The 14,999-nt window shown below is 53.0% G+C and overlaps 1 protein-coding gene across 1 annotated transcript; it reads left to right on the forward strand.

The window, feature by feature from the left end:
• The first annotated feature begins 3,956 nt into the window (after positions 1-3,956).
• Positions 3,957-13,800, forward strand: SPATA3 (spermatogenesis associated 3). The gene is made up of 3 exons (XM_047770505.1): positions 3,957-5,326; positions 10,572-10,746; positions 13,677-13,800. The coding sequence occupies exons 1-3, from the start codon at positions 4,978-4,980 to the stop codon at positions 13,780-13,782; spliced, it is 630 nt and encodes a 209-aa protein (XP_047626461.1). The 5' UTR covers positions 3,957-4,977; the 3' UTR covers positions 13,783-13,800.
• The last annotated feature ends 1,199 nt before the right edge of the window (positions 13,801-14,999 follow it).

A 14,999-nucleotide genomic window follows, 5' to 3' on the forward strand; every position in this document is an offset into this window, starting at 1 on the left:
CCGGTCGGCCGGCCCGATCCTCGTCCACTCGAGCCACGAGCGGCCACAGCAGCTCCAGTAACTGCTCCAGGCGGCAGCCCAAGCGCTCCCGAGACAGCTCGTGGAGATGCGCCGACTGCCCGGCCGCCAAGTCCCAGCGCTGCACGCAGGAGCACAGCAAGACCAGGGACCCGCGGGACTGCAAGTGCGAGGCGGCTCCGGCTCCGGCTGCGGCCGGGACCTCGGGCTCCGAGTCGGCGGAGGACTCGGGGTCGGGCTGCCAGAACCCCAGGCAGCGGCGGACGGCGGCCGGGCCCTGCGCGCGGCTGCTCCTGGTGCTGTGCCGCGCGTCCGCGCTGCGCTCGCAGCTGCCGCGGCTGCAGCTGCTCCTGCAGCAAGTGCTCGCCCGGGACCGCCGCCCGCCCGTCGCGCTGGTCGGGATCATCGTGCAGCCACTGCACGACGAGGAGGCGGAGGCGCGGCGCCGTATGGAGGCCCTGCTGTGCGGCGCCTTCGCCCCGCACAGCCCCGCGGTGGAGGTGCACACGGCCGTGTTCCGCCCCAGCTGCCGGGAGGGCGCCCTGGACGTCCAGCGCGCCACCTGCGGAGCGCGCAAGGTCGCGGCACGGGGTTGCGTCCCCCTCGTGGATCGGGCGACTCAGACGGATGGTGAGGGGCCCGAGGGCAGGGGGTGGGAACGCCAGGTTGCCCCCGCGTGTCCCCGGATGGGAAACTTTAAATACGGAGGGAGTCTCCTGATCCCGCTGGTCCCAAGTAGTGGACAAATGCTCGATGTCACGGTCCCCTCTCCTCACTCCTCCACTTACACCGTTGGGGGTAAAGATGACCTAGACTCACCCCAGGTGTCTCTCGGGCCCCAAATGTGCTAATTAATTTGTATTGAAACCTCCCACCTACCGACCCGACTCCCTTCCCCTTGACCACTGCCCCTAATAATCAAGCCTTTCTAAAGTAAGGATTTGGAAGTTTGCAGTTTGGGAGCCCGTCCCCTCTTCGCCACATCCCCTCCTCCTTGCTTGGTTCTTTAGTCTTCTCCTCCAAGGGATCACAACTGCAATAAAAAACGCATGCCTCCCCCGAGCCAGACACTGCTCTAAGGGCTTTTCCAGACGAATCCTCACAACAACCCTCTAAGGAAGACGCTGGGTTAGAGCAGCCACTGGTGGTCAGGTTCTTATCCGCAGCCCTTGAGATCCTTCCCATCAGGGGATCCAGGCCTGTGGCCCCAGCAGGTTAATCTGTGGGCTTGAGGGCCCCAGCAGTGGGCTCTTAAACGGGCTACAAGTGCCTCTGTCTCCCAGAGCCCCTCCGGGGTGCAGGGGTAGAGAGGAAGGGCATACCCTGGGCGCCGTGGTCCAAAGCCCGGTTACTGGAGGCTCTGCCACCCTTCTGTAGGCCACCAGAGCAAGATGTCCTCTCTTCTGATTAGCTGCCTTCCTGACATGTGGAGGTGAAGGGCCAGTTGGTATCTGTGGTGCCACCCAGCTCTAAGATCCTAGTTTCAGGACGAGCAGTGACAGGCTTGTTCTCGGTGCCCAGGGTGCATCCAGAGGGTCAGAACCATCAGGGACTTTCTGGTCAGGACCTCACCCTGACTGCCTAGTTTTGCATCCCTTTAGACTCATTCTTCTCTCTCTCCTAAAGAGTCAACAAGGTGACCCCGTGGCTGGCATGCCTGCTTAGGAAAGGCTCTTGCCTGGGGACTGTTCCAACCAGGATCCTCAAGCAAAGGCAGAAAATCCCAACCCATCCCTTCCTGGCGCAGCTCCGACGTGCTTTGTTCCTCCTCTGGTCAGCCACGCCCACTCTGCCCTCACCGGTTCCCTGCCTTCTGTGTCCTCATACCCTGCCTTCCAGCAGCTTGCTTCAAGCCCCTTCTCTGGACTTTGGCCCTCCGTGGTCTCCACAGTCTGGAAGTGGGGAACTCGCAAGAGACAAGGATAGAAATGATGCTGAAGCCATGCAGAAGGTGGTCTGGGGCTTAGAGAGGGAGAGATCACTTCCGGTCGTGAGTCTCAAGAAAGACTTTAGGGGGAGATGGGTCCACTTGAAATGGGTTTTTTTTTTTTTTTGGTCTTTTTAGGGCTGCACCCGTGGTATATGGAGGTTCCCAGGCTAGGGGTCCAGTCAGAGCTGCAGCTGCCAGCCTATGCCACAGCCATGCCAGATCCGAGCTGCAACTGCGACCTACACCACAGCTGATGACACTGCTAGATCCTTAACTCACTGAGCAAGGCCAGGGATCCAACCTGTGTCCTCACGGTTACTAGTTGGGTTCGTTACCACTGAGCCACGATGGGAACTCCGAGATGGATCTTGATAATGGGAAGTACTCTGAGAGAGAGGGAGAGGGGTTTGATGGAGGGAGACAGGCTTCTACAAATGCAGAAAAGTGAGCTGTGTCCACCAGGCTTCTGGTGCTCCTGGTTGGTTAAGGCTGGACCCAGTGGCAGTGAGGTGGCGGATAAGCCTGGGACAGTGAGCTGCGACTTTGTGACAGAGGAGTCAGACTTCTGGGCTGGGAACAAATGCTCAAGCCAGAAGGCAGAGGGGAAGACGTTCTAGCAAAGAACTGTTGCCGTGCCTTCCCCCTCCTCCTTCTGGGGCAACCTGTCACTCTGAGAGCACCATCTCCTGGCCTCTTGGGACCACCTGGCCGAGGCGCCGACACTTACCTTCTCCGCTGCCACAGAACAACTCCCCACCCCTCCTGAAGCCTGACCCTCTGTGTGTCTTTTGTCGTTCTCCCAGATAACAGGGATTTGTTTTCTGTGTCCTCTTGGCTCCTTGATGAGAAGTGGAGTGTTCCTTTCATGGCTACCAGGAAATCCTACCCATCTGTGCCTGCCCCTCTCTAATGCATGGAAACCAGAGGTTCTCGACCAGGGGCGATGCACACGCACGCACACACACACACACACACCCCTCCTGGGGTCATTTAGCAATATCGGTAGACATTTTGGGTTGTCACAACTTGGGGCGAAGGGTAGAGGCTACTGTCATCTAGTGGGCAGAGGCCAAGGATGCTACTAAACCACTTCCCATGAAGGACAGCCCCACAATAAGAAGGATCTGACCCAAAATGTCAATAGGGCTGGGGGTGAGAAACCAGCTCAAGGCCCTCTGCCAAAAGCCTGAACATCGAATTCTGCAGAGATAAATGCCACAGGAGGTTCTGATCTATCTGGACAGTGTTCCTGTCTGGGATTCTAGTCTCTCAGATTCTAAATTGGATGTCCCCGCCCCATCCCCAAGGGATCCATCGATCTTGACTTCAGGGAATTACCACCTTCTCATAGACTCACCTGTTCCGTGAACCTCCTCACACCAAAGGTCAACCAAATTCAACCCAAATTTATTGATCTGAGCTTCCTTTCACTTCTAATCCTTCCTGCCTTTGTTTTCCTCAATCCTACCAAGGGATTTTAAAATTCATTCATTTTAAGGCCTGTATAATTACCTGATTCCCTATTTCTTTCCGGAGCCAGGAAAAGAGCCCTGAAAGGGAGTTTGGCCCCCACCAGCTGTGTGACCTTGAAAAAGTAATTTAATTTCTCTAAACCTCAGTTTCTCTTCTGCAAACAGAGAATCATTAAGGTCTTTTCAGGCTCTAAAATCCTTAAGCTATTTCCTGTAATTTTTTTTTTAATGTGTTTGTCTTTTTAGGGCCACACCTGCGACATATGGAGGTTCCCAGGCTAGGGGTCAAATCGAAGCTGTAGCCACAGCGATGCCAGATCTGAGCCACATCTTCGGCTTACACCACAGCTCACGGCAACACCAGGTCCTTAACCCACCAAGCAAGGCCAGGGATTGAACCTGCATCCTTATGGATGTGAGTCAGATTCGTTTCCGCTGATCTGCGATGGGAACACTTATTCCTATAATTTTATATTTCATGTCAGGTCTGGCCTTACATGGGGATTCCTTCGAGGTAACTCTGCCCTGAACCCTATCCTGGGGCAGGAGTATCAGGCCCCAGATGCACAAGTACTCACCCACCTAGTGATGCATTAATGGCAGAGGCAGAGTCTGTTCCAGAGAAGACGTTCTGTGTTGCAGTCAAAGCATGAAGTTCAAGGTTGTCCTTTAAAAACGCTGTTTCCTCTTCTGTCCTCAAAGGAAACATCACTTTGTTCATTTCAAGAAAGAGTCATAATCCCCTAATTGCCATGACCAGTTGGGGGGCTGAGAGGTGATCTGCTGTTGTCAGTGTAACAAGTTTCAGGAAAGTTTAGTTTTCCAAACAGCTGTTGTGTTTTTAGGGGAAATTCTTTTGCCAATTGCAACGATTCTTATCAAAGTTGGGGGAACCCCCCCCAACCCTTTCCCACAGTGAGGAGGGCTGGCTTTGGGACAAGGGGGAAGCCACTCTGAGTGGAATAACCTGGGGAGGGGGGGTGGACCATTGAGACAGTAGGAGGCTATGGGCTATGCACGGACCCCCAAATCTTTAGTTACCTAAAACTCACAATGCATGGCGAAGCCGTTTGGTTGGTTGTTTGGGAGGGGAAGGGGTGTGTGTGAAAATCAGTGACAGAGGGAACATCACAGGGTGTCTTAGAGCAGAACAGACACGGGGACGAGGAACACATCAGCGGACAGGTGCCTGAAGGGGGCACTCAGGTCCCAGAATCATGGGGGTCCAGGTTGTCACAGACCCCACAGCCAGGCTTAACCAGGTGCCTGGGTCCTTGAGGGGCATGGCAGGTGCCTCCACCCTCCCCAGGAGCTGAGGAGGAGGGAGGGCAGCAGGCTGGTGTCAGCAGAGAAGATTGTCCCCAGAGCCCTGCCATGGGAGCCACCCTGGCTTTTGTGACCTCACAGGAGGGGTGTGGGTGACTATTTCCCACAGGGGGCCTGGGCCCAGACGGACACCAGAGCCTTCCCCCAGGGCAGGGGCAAACGGCCCCTCAGGGAGGGAGCCGGCAGACAGGCAGCTCCATGGAGGTCCACGCTTAATTAGGAGGACTCACCATGAAGAAGGGCAAGAGGAAGAAGACGGAGGCCAAGCGCCAGGGCTCCACCTCCCAGCGCGCCAGCTCGGAGTCCACCTCGCCGCAGCAGAGCTCTGAATCCAGCTCACAGCAGCCCATCTCCAAGTCCACCCTGCCGCCAACCAGCCCTGGACCCACCTCGCAGACCCCTAGCCCTGGGCCCACCTCGAAGCCGCCCAGCTCTGGACTCATCTCACAGACCAGCGATGAATCGACGCCCCCGCAGCCTGTGCCCCAGGCCCTCCCAGCTCCCCAAGTCAGCCCCTCAGCTCGGGGCGTCGCGTCTCAGGACACAGACTCAAAAGCACCCCCTCGATCCAAGAAAACAGGTGGGCAGCCTTCCGGCTCAAGCGTTTCTAGCCTTTCTGCTGATGGAGACCCACCGCTACCCCAGAGGCTGATACTTTTCTTGTTGGGGAGTGATGCCGGGTTAGCAGGTGTTCTGGAACTGAGTGGGGGGCGGTGAGGGGTTTGGGTTTTGTTTTTTTACCCAAGAGACCAGGATTCCTGGGTTTTGTCCTCCTTTACCCTGCTGAGTCTCTCTGAAGACAGCCATACAGCCTATTAATATTCAACATGGCTCGATGGTAACGCTGGGTCACTGGGAGTCAGAAGGACCACGTGGCTGCTCACAAATAAATGCCAAGGCTGCGTGAATAGAAGAATATGGTCAAGGACAAGGAATAGTGCTTTACTCTGTCCTCAGCAGGCCACATTTGTGTGCTATAAGAGGGACCTTGGAGTTCCCGTTGTGGCACAGTGGAAACGACCCACATAGTATCCATGAGGATGCAGGTTCGATCCCTGGCCTCGCTCAGTGGGTTAAGGATCTGGCGTAGCTGTGGCTATGCTATACGCTGGCAGCTGTAGCTCTGATTCAACCCCTAGCCTGGGAACTTCCATATGCCTTGGGTACAGCCCTAAAAAGAAGAAAAAAGGAAGGGAGGCCTAACAGTCCAGTCCAAGGAAGACAGTCCTGGTTGACTGGGATGCGAGGGTGGGGGAGGCAGGAAGCTTCCAGTGTGTGAGACTTGGTTGAGAGACCTGGAGGATATCTGTCTGTCTGTCGGAAGATACAAACAGCTTTGTTCTTTGGTGTCCTCAGATGTCTGACCATAAGGGCTGGTGGATAGGGTTGCAGATAAAATATAGGACCCTCAGTTAAACTTGAATTTCAGACCAACAACAAATAATTTTTTAGTGTAGTAAGTGTGTCCTGAATATCACATGGGCATCCTGTATTTTTGTTTGCTAAATCTGGCAACTTACCCGTGGAAGAGAACATAGCCATGGAATCTCACCCATAGAAAGACGATTTCTGTTCAACATTTTAAAATACCCAACAGTGGAGTCCCCATTGTGGCTCAGTGGTAACGAACCCGACCAGTATCCATAAGGGTGCAGGTTCGATCCCTGGCCTCGCTCAGCAGGTCAGGGATCCAGCATTGCCATGAGCTGTGGTGTAGCTTGCAGGTGCAGCTCAGATCCCAAGTTGCTGTGGCTGTGGTGTAGGCTGGCAGCTGCTGCTGTCATTCGACCCCTAGCCTGGGAACCTCCATATGCCGCCGGTGTGGCCCTAACAAGACAAATATATGTATATATATCTCCAACAGTTAGCTCTGCCTGAAAAATGGAATGGCAGTCCAGGGAAAGCAGTCCCCCATCTTCTTGGGTGGTCAGGGTTAGAACAAGCTTTGGATTGCGTAGAGGGAACTCAAATGGAGTTCAAGAGGTCGTCTGGTTAATACCACTGCTAATTATAATGGGGGTGGTGACAGCTGACTTTTATCACTAAGCCTTTACTAAGCACTTGGCATTCAACTCAGCCGTCTAAGTCAATCTTCTCATTTAACAATCCTGGGAGCTCCAACTGCATTGAATCCGCCTGCAGGGGCTCAGGTCCCTGGAGAGGCCTGGGTTCGATCCCTAGCCTGGCACAGTGGCTCAAAGGATCCAGTATTGCCACGGCTGCCACGTAGGTCCCAGGTGCAGCTTGGATTCGATTCCTGGCCCAGGAACTTACATATCCCATGGATGCATCCATTAAACAACAACAACAATAATAAACAATCCTATAAAGGAGATACTAATATCATCTCCGTTTAATAGATGGAGAATCTGAGGCTCAAGAAAATCAAACAACTCCCTCTCGTGCAGGCCCTGGTAGCACTAAGGGGAACCTCGGTCTGTTCCGACTCCCAAAGCCTCGCTCTTAACCGCAGCACTGACCTTCCAGTCCCAAGAGGTCTGGTGGTCTCCCCAAGGGGACGAATACACTTCTCTGAGCTTCTCCAGGATCCACCCAGAGCAGTGCCCTGGCTCCGGGGTCCCGAGCAGGCCACACCCGGGGGCCATAGCTCGTCCCTCTGGGATGGTGTGGATATAAAACAAGTGAGCGGGGTGAGGGTGAGTCCTCAAGCCAAGGTGTGACTGTGACGACAATACTCCTGCGACTGGGAATCAATCTGTCAACACGTGGAAGTGGGTTTTGAGGGTTCCACTGAATGTGATACATACTATGTTGGTCCACGCCAGAGATAGACATTTCTGGCTTATGGCCTTCAGAACTGAACTGAAGAATGCAAAACTTTTTCCCTTCCCAAGGCTTTTATTTATTTTTTATTTTTTTAATCTCTTTTGTAGGGCCGCACCTGTGACATATGGACGTTCCCAGGCTAGAGGTCAAATGGGAGCTGCAGCTGCTGGCCTACACCCCAGCCACAGCCATGCCAGATCCAAGCCACATCTGTGACCTACACCACACTCATGGCAATGCCAGATCCTTAACCCACTGAGCAAGGACCACATCTGCAGGAGCATCAGACAGGTTCGTTACCACTGAGTCACGATGGCAACTCCATCCCTTCCCAAGGCTTTGAATGAATGGATGTGGGTCCCCCCCCCCCTCCCCAGGGAGGCGTCCTGCTTATTGAAGAGGCGAAGCAGGTAACAGCGAGGCTCATCAAGGTTTACAGCAGAAGCCCTGCTTACTCTTCTTCGGCCAAAGGAATTGTCCAACTCCCTTGAGGCCAGAGTGGGAAGGAAGCTTGGAGACAAGGGATGAGGACTTTGAAATAAAGGGTTCAGATTTTCTAAAATGCAAATCTTGGAGTTCCTGGCTGGCCCCCAGTGGTCAAAGGATCCAGCATGATCACTGCTGTGGCTGAGATCACTGCTGTGGGACAGGTTCAATCCCCGGCCCCAGGGGAACTTCCATATGCCATGGGTGTGGCAAAAAAAAATTCATAAATAAAATACAAATCTTTTTGTACGCAGGAAGTACTGTTGCTCTAGAAAATACCAGTCTTCCACTAGAATGGCTATCCTCAAAAAGATGGACAAGCATTGGTAAGGCTGTAGAAAGATCAGAACCTTCCCACATTGCCGAGAAGAATGTAAAATGATGGAGCTGCTGTGCAGAACAGTCCAGCAGTTCCTCAAAGGGCTGACATGACGTTACCATGGGGCCCAGCAATTCTCCATCTGAGTATATACCCAAGAGAATTAAAGACATACATCCACACAAAAACCTGGACCCAAGGAGTTCCTGTTGTGGCCCAGTGGGTTAAGAATCCGACATAGCGTCCGTAAAGATGCAGGTTCGATCCCTGGCCTCATTCGGTGGGTTAAAGATCCAGAGTTGCTGCAAGCTTTGCTGCAGGTCACAAGTGTGGCTCAGATCCAGTGTGGCTGCAGCTCCCATTCAACCCCTGGCCTGGGAATCTCCGTCTGCTGCAAATGCAGCCAGAAAAAGAACAACAGCAACTACGGAAAACTTGGATACAAATGTTCACAGAAGCGTTATTCACCATAGCCAAAAAGTGGAAACGATTCAGGGTCCATCAAGCAATGAATGGACAAATAGCACGTGGTACACCCACGCAATGAAACACTGTTCGGCAATAAGAAGAAATGGCGCACTGGTACCTGCTCCAGCGTGGATGGACTGCAGAAACACTAGGTTACCTGAAAGACGTCAGTCCCCAAAGAGCCCACATATTGTATGAATCTAGTATGAAATGTACAGAATAAGCCAAGAGCAAGGGGGAAGGGAGATTCAGCAGTGACTGCTCACAGGCATGGAGTTTCTTTGGGGGAGAAGATGAAGAAATTTTGGGGTGTGATGATGGTGGCACATCTCTGCGAGTATACTTAAAGCCATGGAACACTTCAAAGGGGTACGTTTTATGGGCTGGAAATTATATGTCCATTTTTAAATGTTTTGAACTGAAAAAAGAAAAAAGATAAGTCTCGCTTTTAGAGTTCCAGCCGTGGCTCAGTGGTTAACAAACCCAACTATCGTCCATGAGGACACAGGTTTGATCCCTGGCCTTGCTCAGTGCGTTAAGGATCTAGCATTGTCGTGAGCTGTGGTGTAGGTTAAAGGCGCAGCTCAGATCCCGCATTATTGTGGCTGTGGTGTAGGCCAGCAGCTGCAGCTCTGACTGGACCCCTAGCCTGGGAATCTCCCTATGCTGTGGGTGAGGCCCTAAAAAGACAAAAAGAAAAAAAAAGAAAAAAGAATCCCTTCCTTCCCCATTCCAGGAAAAGTTTCTGTTGTGGGCGGGTCTAAACAGGAAGTGTGCTAGATCTGCCATGGTTGATCACTGGCTGCGTGGGCTCCAAGTTGGAAGAATCTACAGCTCAGAAAAGAGGGAGGCCAGGCCCAACGGCGAGGAAGAAATGACTGGCCAGAAGTCCTCTTTCACGACAGCAGAGGGCGCCATGTCCAAGTCCCACTGGGATCCACAGCCCAGGTTGGCAGAGGGAGATGAACTTGAGAACATACTTCAAGGACTGTACACCAGAGCATCATTTGTTTTCTGGATGGATCCATGAACCCCAGAAAAATGGACCATGGTCGCTCCAGTGACAGGAATCTAAGTGCCACCTCTCATAGGATGGGCAGTTACCTGTGGCCGTCGCTTCCTGCAAATTCCATGGAAAGAAGGGAGAGTTAGAAATTCTGAGTTGGAGCCCACTTCTTCAACCTTCTTGCTATCAGAACACATCTCTTCTAGTCTTTGAGCCTTAGCTTCCTTATTTGTAAACAGAGAATAACAATATTGTGGTTTGGAGTTCCCGTTGTGGCACAGCGGAAATGAATCCAACTGGAAACCATGAGGTTGCGGGTTCAATCCCTGGCCTCTACCAGTGGGTTAAGGATCTGGCATTGCCATGAGCTGTGGTGTAGGTCGCAGACGCGGCTGGGATCTGGTGTTGCTGTGGCTGTGGTGCAAGTGGGCAGCTACAGCTCTGATTCGACCCCTAGCCTGGGAACCTCCATATGCCGCGAGTGAGGGCCTAAAAAAAAAAAAAAGACAAATAGACCAAAAACAAAACAATATTGCGGTTCACAGGATCATGCTGACCCTTAGCTGAGGATAGTGACGCATGGAGCGCTGTACAGGTGTAAGTGGTTACATCGTTATTCGTGTTTTTCCCGGGTAGCACCAGTCTGTAAACAGCTGGCTCCCTGTGCACTCAGTCTTCTCTCCTCCAGACACACCGGCCCCCGTGTGGACACCTCCTGGAGGCAGTGGACCCCTCATCTCTCTCCTTCTCTGTCTCCAGGGCCTCTGACCCGAGCAGGCCCACGCGCCTTCTGTTCCTGCTCTGCGTGCCCCGGCAGCTCTGCTTGCTGGTGTCGTCTGGGCCTGTGCCACAGCCGCATCTTCGATGTCCTCCTGCCTCGGGCCTGGCCGACCCTGCCAGGGAGAGGATTCCCAAACCTCCTCACCTTCTACAGGTTCTGAAGCCTGGGGGGCGGGGGCTGGACCCGCAGGGGACACGGTTCCTGAGCTTGCCCTGTGCTAGCTGTCATGTGGAACTTCCTCTTGGGACTCCTGGGCCGAAAGGAAAGCCCCTCCCTCCCAGTGGCCACTTGCCGGGGTCTGGCACCTGGCCCTTTTGGACCGTCCCAGCCTTCAGGTACCCCACCTGCACAGAGAGGTGCTGGGTCCTTCCTTACCTGAGTTTGCTTCTTCGGGGTTCATTGCGCTTTGCTCCCCAGGCAGCCTCCTTGCTCAGAGCACACCCCCCACATAAATGAATTCCCATCCCTCTGGAGCCTGGTGATTAAATGCTCCGTTAGACTGCCACCCGGTTCTGTGGCCCATGCCATGGCCAAAAGCTGCTGGTTCTTGACCTGCCTGTGTCTTTCCCCCGGGATTTTGTGATGCTTATGAGGGCAAATCACATGCCTCCTTGATAAAAGCAAGGCCCCCCACGTCCTCCAGAGGGTCGTGGGCAATTCCCAGCAGCCCCACAGGGGTCTGTCTGTGACCAGCGGCCCCCACAGCACAGTCAGCAGCATCTGCCCTTCTTTCCCCTTCCACGAGAGTCCTGGTGGCTGCTACTTCCCCTCGTGGGAAGACCGCTGTCCAGGGTACTGGCCTGAAGATGCCCCCCGCCCCAGCCCTGGCTTTTCCAGTGGAGCAGGGCTCTGTGCAAGGACTGGAGAGGGGGCTCCACCTGCCCCCGGCTCTGGACCCCAGGACGGCTCTGCCAATACTCAGATCTCACCAATGTCCGCAGAAGAGGCCTTTCGCTTGGTCCTTGCCCAGCCCAGAGGCAGAGCCCACGCATTCCCTGCCCCATCCTGTGCCTCTTCCCAGCACCACACCTCCTCCACCAAATGCCCTCTCTTGTCCATTCTTAAGATTTTTCTTATTTTTTTATTATAGTTGCTTTACAATGTTCTATCAATTTCTGCTGGACAGCAAAGTGACTCAGTCATGCATATCTAATCATATATATGTCATGTATATGTACGTATAAGGTCACATATATGTATATATATATATGCCCTTTTTTTCTCATATTATCCTCCATCATGTTCCATCACAAGTGACAAGATATAGTTCCCTGTGCTATACAGCAGGATTTTGTCCAACCTGGAAAAGCTCCGTCTCTCAAGCATATAAAGAGATGCAAACAGATACCCAGGTGTGTCGGGAGGAACGTGCCAGAGCTGAAAACTCTCTGCCACCTGATAAGTCCTGTCAAGGAAAGCCCTGTCCCCCACGTAGCATGATCAGCCGTCCTTCTATACAGGTCGTACTTCTGTCCTTCTGGTGCCAAGGTGTGCCATGGAGTCACAAACCAACAAGTAGGAAAACCCACCCTGCATAGGATACTAGGCACTGTGAGGAAAATCAGAACAGGGAATTGACTCTTGAAAATGGTGCCACCTGCCTGGTAAGCTAAGACAAGTACATTTCCAAACTGCAAGCTGCAAGCCCGGAAGTGATAGGCGATGTTCAGACAGCTGCACTCCTGAGCTGGGGTCCAGGCAGATAATGTAGGATCAGTGGTCTCTGAGCCGAATCTAAAAGTATCTTAGGAGTTCCCGTCGTGGCGCAGTGGTTAACGAATCCGACTAGGAACCATGAGGTTGCGGGTTCGGTCCCTGCCCTTGCTCAGTGGGTTAAGGATCTGGCGTTGCCGTGAGCTGTGGTGTAGGTTGCAGATGCGGCTCTCATCCCGCGTTGCTGTGGCTCTGGCGTAGGCCGGTGGCTACAGCTCTGATTCAGCCCCTAGCCTGGGAACCTCCATATGCTGTGGGAGCGGCCCAAGAAATAGCAACAACAACAACAACAAAAAAGACAAAAGACAAAAAAAATAAAAAATAAAAAAATAATAAAAGTATCTTAAGGGAGTCCCCATTGTGGCTCAGCAGTCATGAACCCTAGCTAGTATCCATGAGGACATGGCTTTGATCCCTGGCCTTGCTCAGTGGGTTAAGGATCCAGTGTTGCTCTGAGCTGTAGTGTAGGTCACAGACGTGGCTCGGATCCGGCGTTGCTATGGCTGTGGTGTAGGCTGGCAGTGGCAGCTCCACTTCAACCCCTAGCCTGGGAACGTCCATATGCTGCAGGTGCAGCCCTAAAAAAAGACCAAAAAATTTAAAAATGAAATAGATAAACAAATAAATAAAAGAATCTTAGGATCCTCTGTGGCCGATTTTAGAGGGCGAGCATTCCAGGCGGAGGAAAAGCCACACGCAAGGCTCAGCATTAGGAACGTGAGCGGGAAGGGCAAAGGTGCCGTCTGGCCGGGAGTAGACAAGCCGTCTTAGTGCTGCTCCATTTCAACACCTGCTTCCACCATCTTTCCGTTTCTCCGTTGAGTGCAGGGGCGGCTCCGGGCTTTATGTAGGCATTCACATCAAGTAAGAATCCCTGCTTTGGTAGGATTTTTTTTTTTTTAATCAAAATGAATGTCGCATTTTGTGAAAGTCTCCCTCACAATCATTAGCAAGATCGCATACTTTCCTCTTGCACCACCTTTGTGATGGGAGTGATATGCGGTTTCCTCCAACGCTGCATCTTCCAGACTAGACCTCCAGGAAAGGACAATGTCACAGGGTTGTTGTGAGGCTTGAGGAGGACACTGGGCATGCGGTGCTTAGCACCGGGCTCGGCCCCGACTGACTCTGTCACCTGCTCCCTGAGTATTCAAGAGGAGCCGGCATCTCAGCCCAGCCCGTCCTGGGAGTCCTGTGGTTGAGCTTCATTGGAAGCGGTGCAGGGAGTTGTGTTCCCTTGAGAGGAGGATCTGTGGGGGTATGGGTATTCCTGCCATCCCGAGGGGGCCCCACCGTTCCCACTTTCCCCCTCCGGAAGCCCAGCTGCCTTCCCCCCGCCCCCACAATGCGCTTTCTGCTTTGCTTTGCAGAAGACCTACAAGAAAGCACTCCACTCATCGTAATTCGCGCGCTCCGAGCCCTCGGCACTGTTGCTGTGGCTCTGGGAGCCCTAGGAGTTGTCTACTACATCACTGAATCCTTGTGAACCAGTCCCCAGGCCCGCAGTCCGGCAGGTAAGAGAACTTCCCTTTGCAGAAGTGGTCCCAGGCCCAGCCCTTGCCATCTCGGCAGCGCAGGGCTGATGGAGCGTCTGGCCCGTCTCGGAATGGAGGAGGTTTGTGGGGGTGGTGGGAACCAAACCCCCAGCCTCTCGGGGAAAGCCTGAGAATTGAGCGACTCACTCCTGGCCTCAGAGTCCGCCAGTATGGCTCCCTCAGGAGGCCCTGGTCACTCACGGAGGATGCTAGAGCAGTGGTTGGGACTGTCATGACAAGAGTTTCCTACCCCCTCTCTGGCCCTGGGGGCTTCCCTAGTCACAGACCCCAGAGAGCATTTTGTCTTAGAATCTCCTTCCAGTAGAGCCCACTGGTGTGAGCCTGGGTTCCGGAACCAGCAGCCTCAGGATCAGATCCCCCTTCCATCTCCAGCATCCCTGGGGCCTGGGCAAGTTCTTTAATGCCTGATGCCTCATGTGCTTGGAAATTGGAGATAATAATGGCACAGCTCTTCTTGAGGGCTTGGGGGAGACTGGGTGAAAAAAAATGCGTGAGAAACACTGAGCACAGTACCTGGCACAGGACAGGCATTCCACGTAGCAGCTCTGTCATTACTGCCGTTTTTTTAACTTATGTTCCCCAGATTTTATTGACCTTCGACATCTGTAATATCACTTATTTTATTTATATTTTTGAAGTATTATTAAGCTACAATACTGTGTTAGTTTTGGTGCACAATATAGCGATTTGACATTCCTATATGTTATAAAATGATCACTACAAACATAGCTTTTTTTTTTTTCTTTTTACGGCCACACCCATAGCATATGGAAGTTCCCAGGCTAGGGGTCAAATTGGAGCTGCAACCGCTGGCCTGCACCACAGCCACAGCAATGGCAGATCCAAGCCACCTCTTTGACCTATACTATGCTCGTAGCAATGCCAGATCCTTAACCCACTGAGCAAGGCCAGGGATCGAACCCATATCCTCATGGATACTAGTCAGGTTTCTTACCATTGAGCCACAAGGGGAACTCCCATTAGCTTTTTAAAAACCTAAAATTGGGAGCTCCCCTTGTGGCTCAGTGGGTTAAGAACCCAACTTAGTGTCCATGAGGATGCAGGTTCAACCCCTGGCCTCAGTGGGTTAAAGATCCAGTGTTGCCAAAAGCTGTCAAACTGTGGTGTAGGCCAACA

Source organism: Phacochoerus africanus, chromosome 3 (genome assembly GCF_016906955.1).
Source record: "Phacochoerus africanus isolate WHEZ1 chromosome 3, ROS_Pafr_v1, whole genome shotgun sequence".
NCBI classification, from domain to species: domain Eukaryota; kingdom Metazoa; phylum Chordata; class Mammalia; order Artiodactyla; family Suidae; genus Phacochoerus; species Phacochoerus africanus.

What these genes read in the sequence shown, in the direction of transcription:
- SPATA3 (XM_047770505.1), top strand. Translation starts at nt 4,978, where the DNA reads ATGAAGAAGGGCAAGAGGAAGAAGACGGAGGCCAAGCGCCAGGGCTCC. An exon ending in CCCTCGATCCAAGAAAACAG is followed by an intron (nt 5,327 to 10,571) that starts GTGGGCAGCCTT and finishes CTCTGTCTCCAG; the next exon opens with GGCCTCTGACCCGAGCAGGC. An exon ending in AACCTCCTCACCTTCTACAG is followed by an intron (nt 10,747 to 13,676) that starts GTTCTGAAGCCT and finishes TTTGCTTTGCAG; the next exon opens with AAGACCTACAAGAAAGCACT.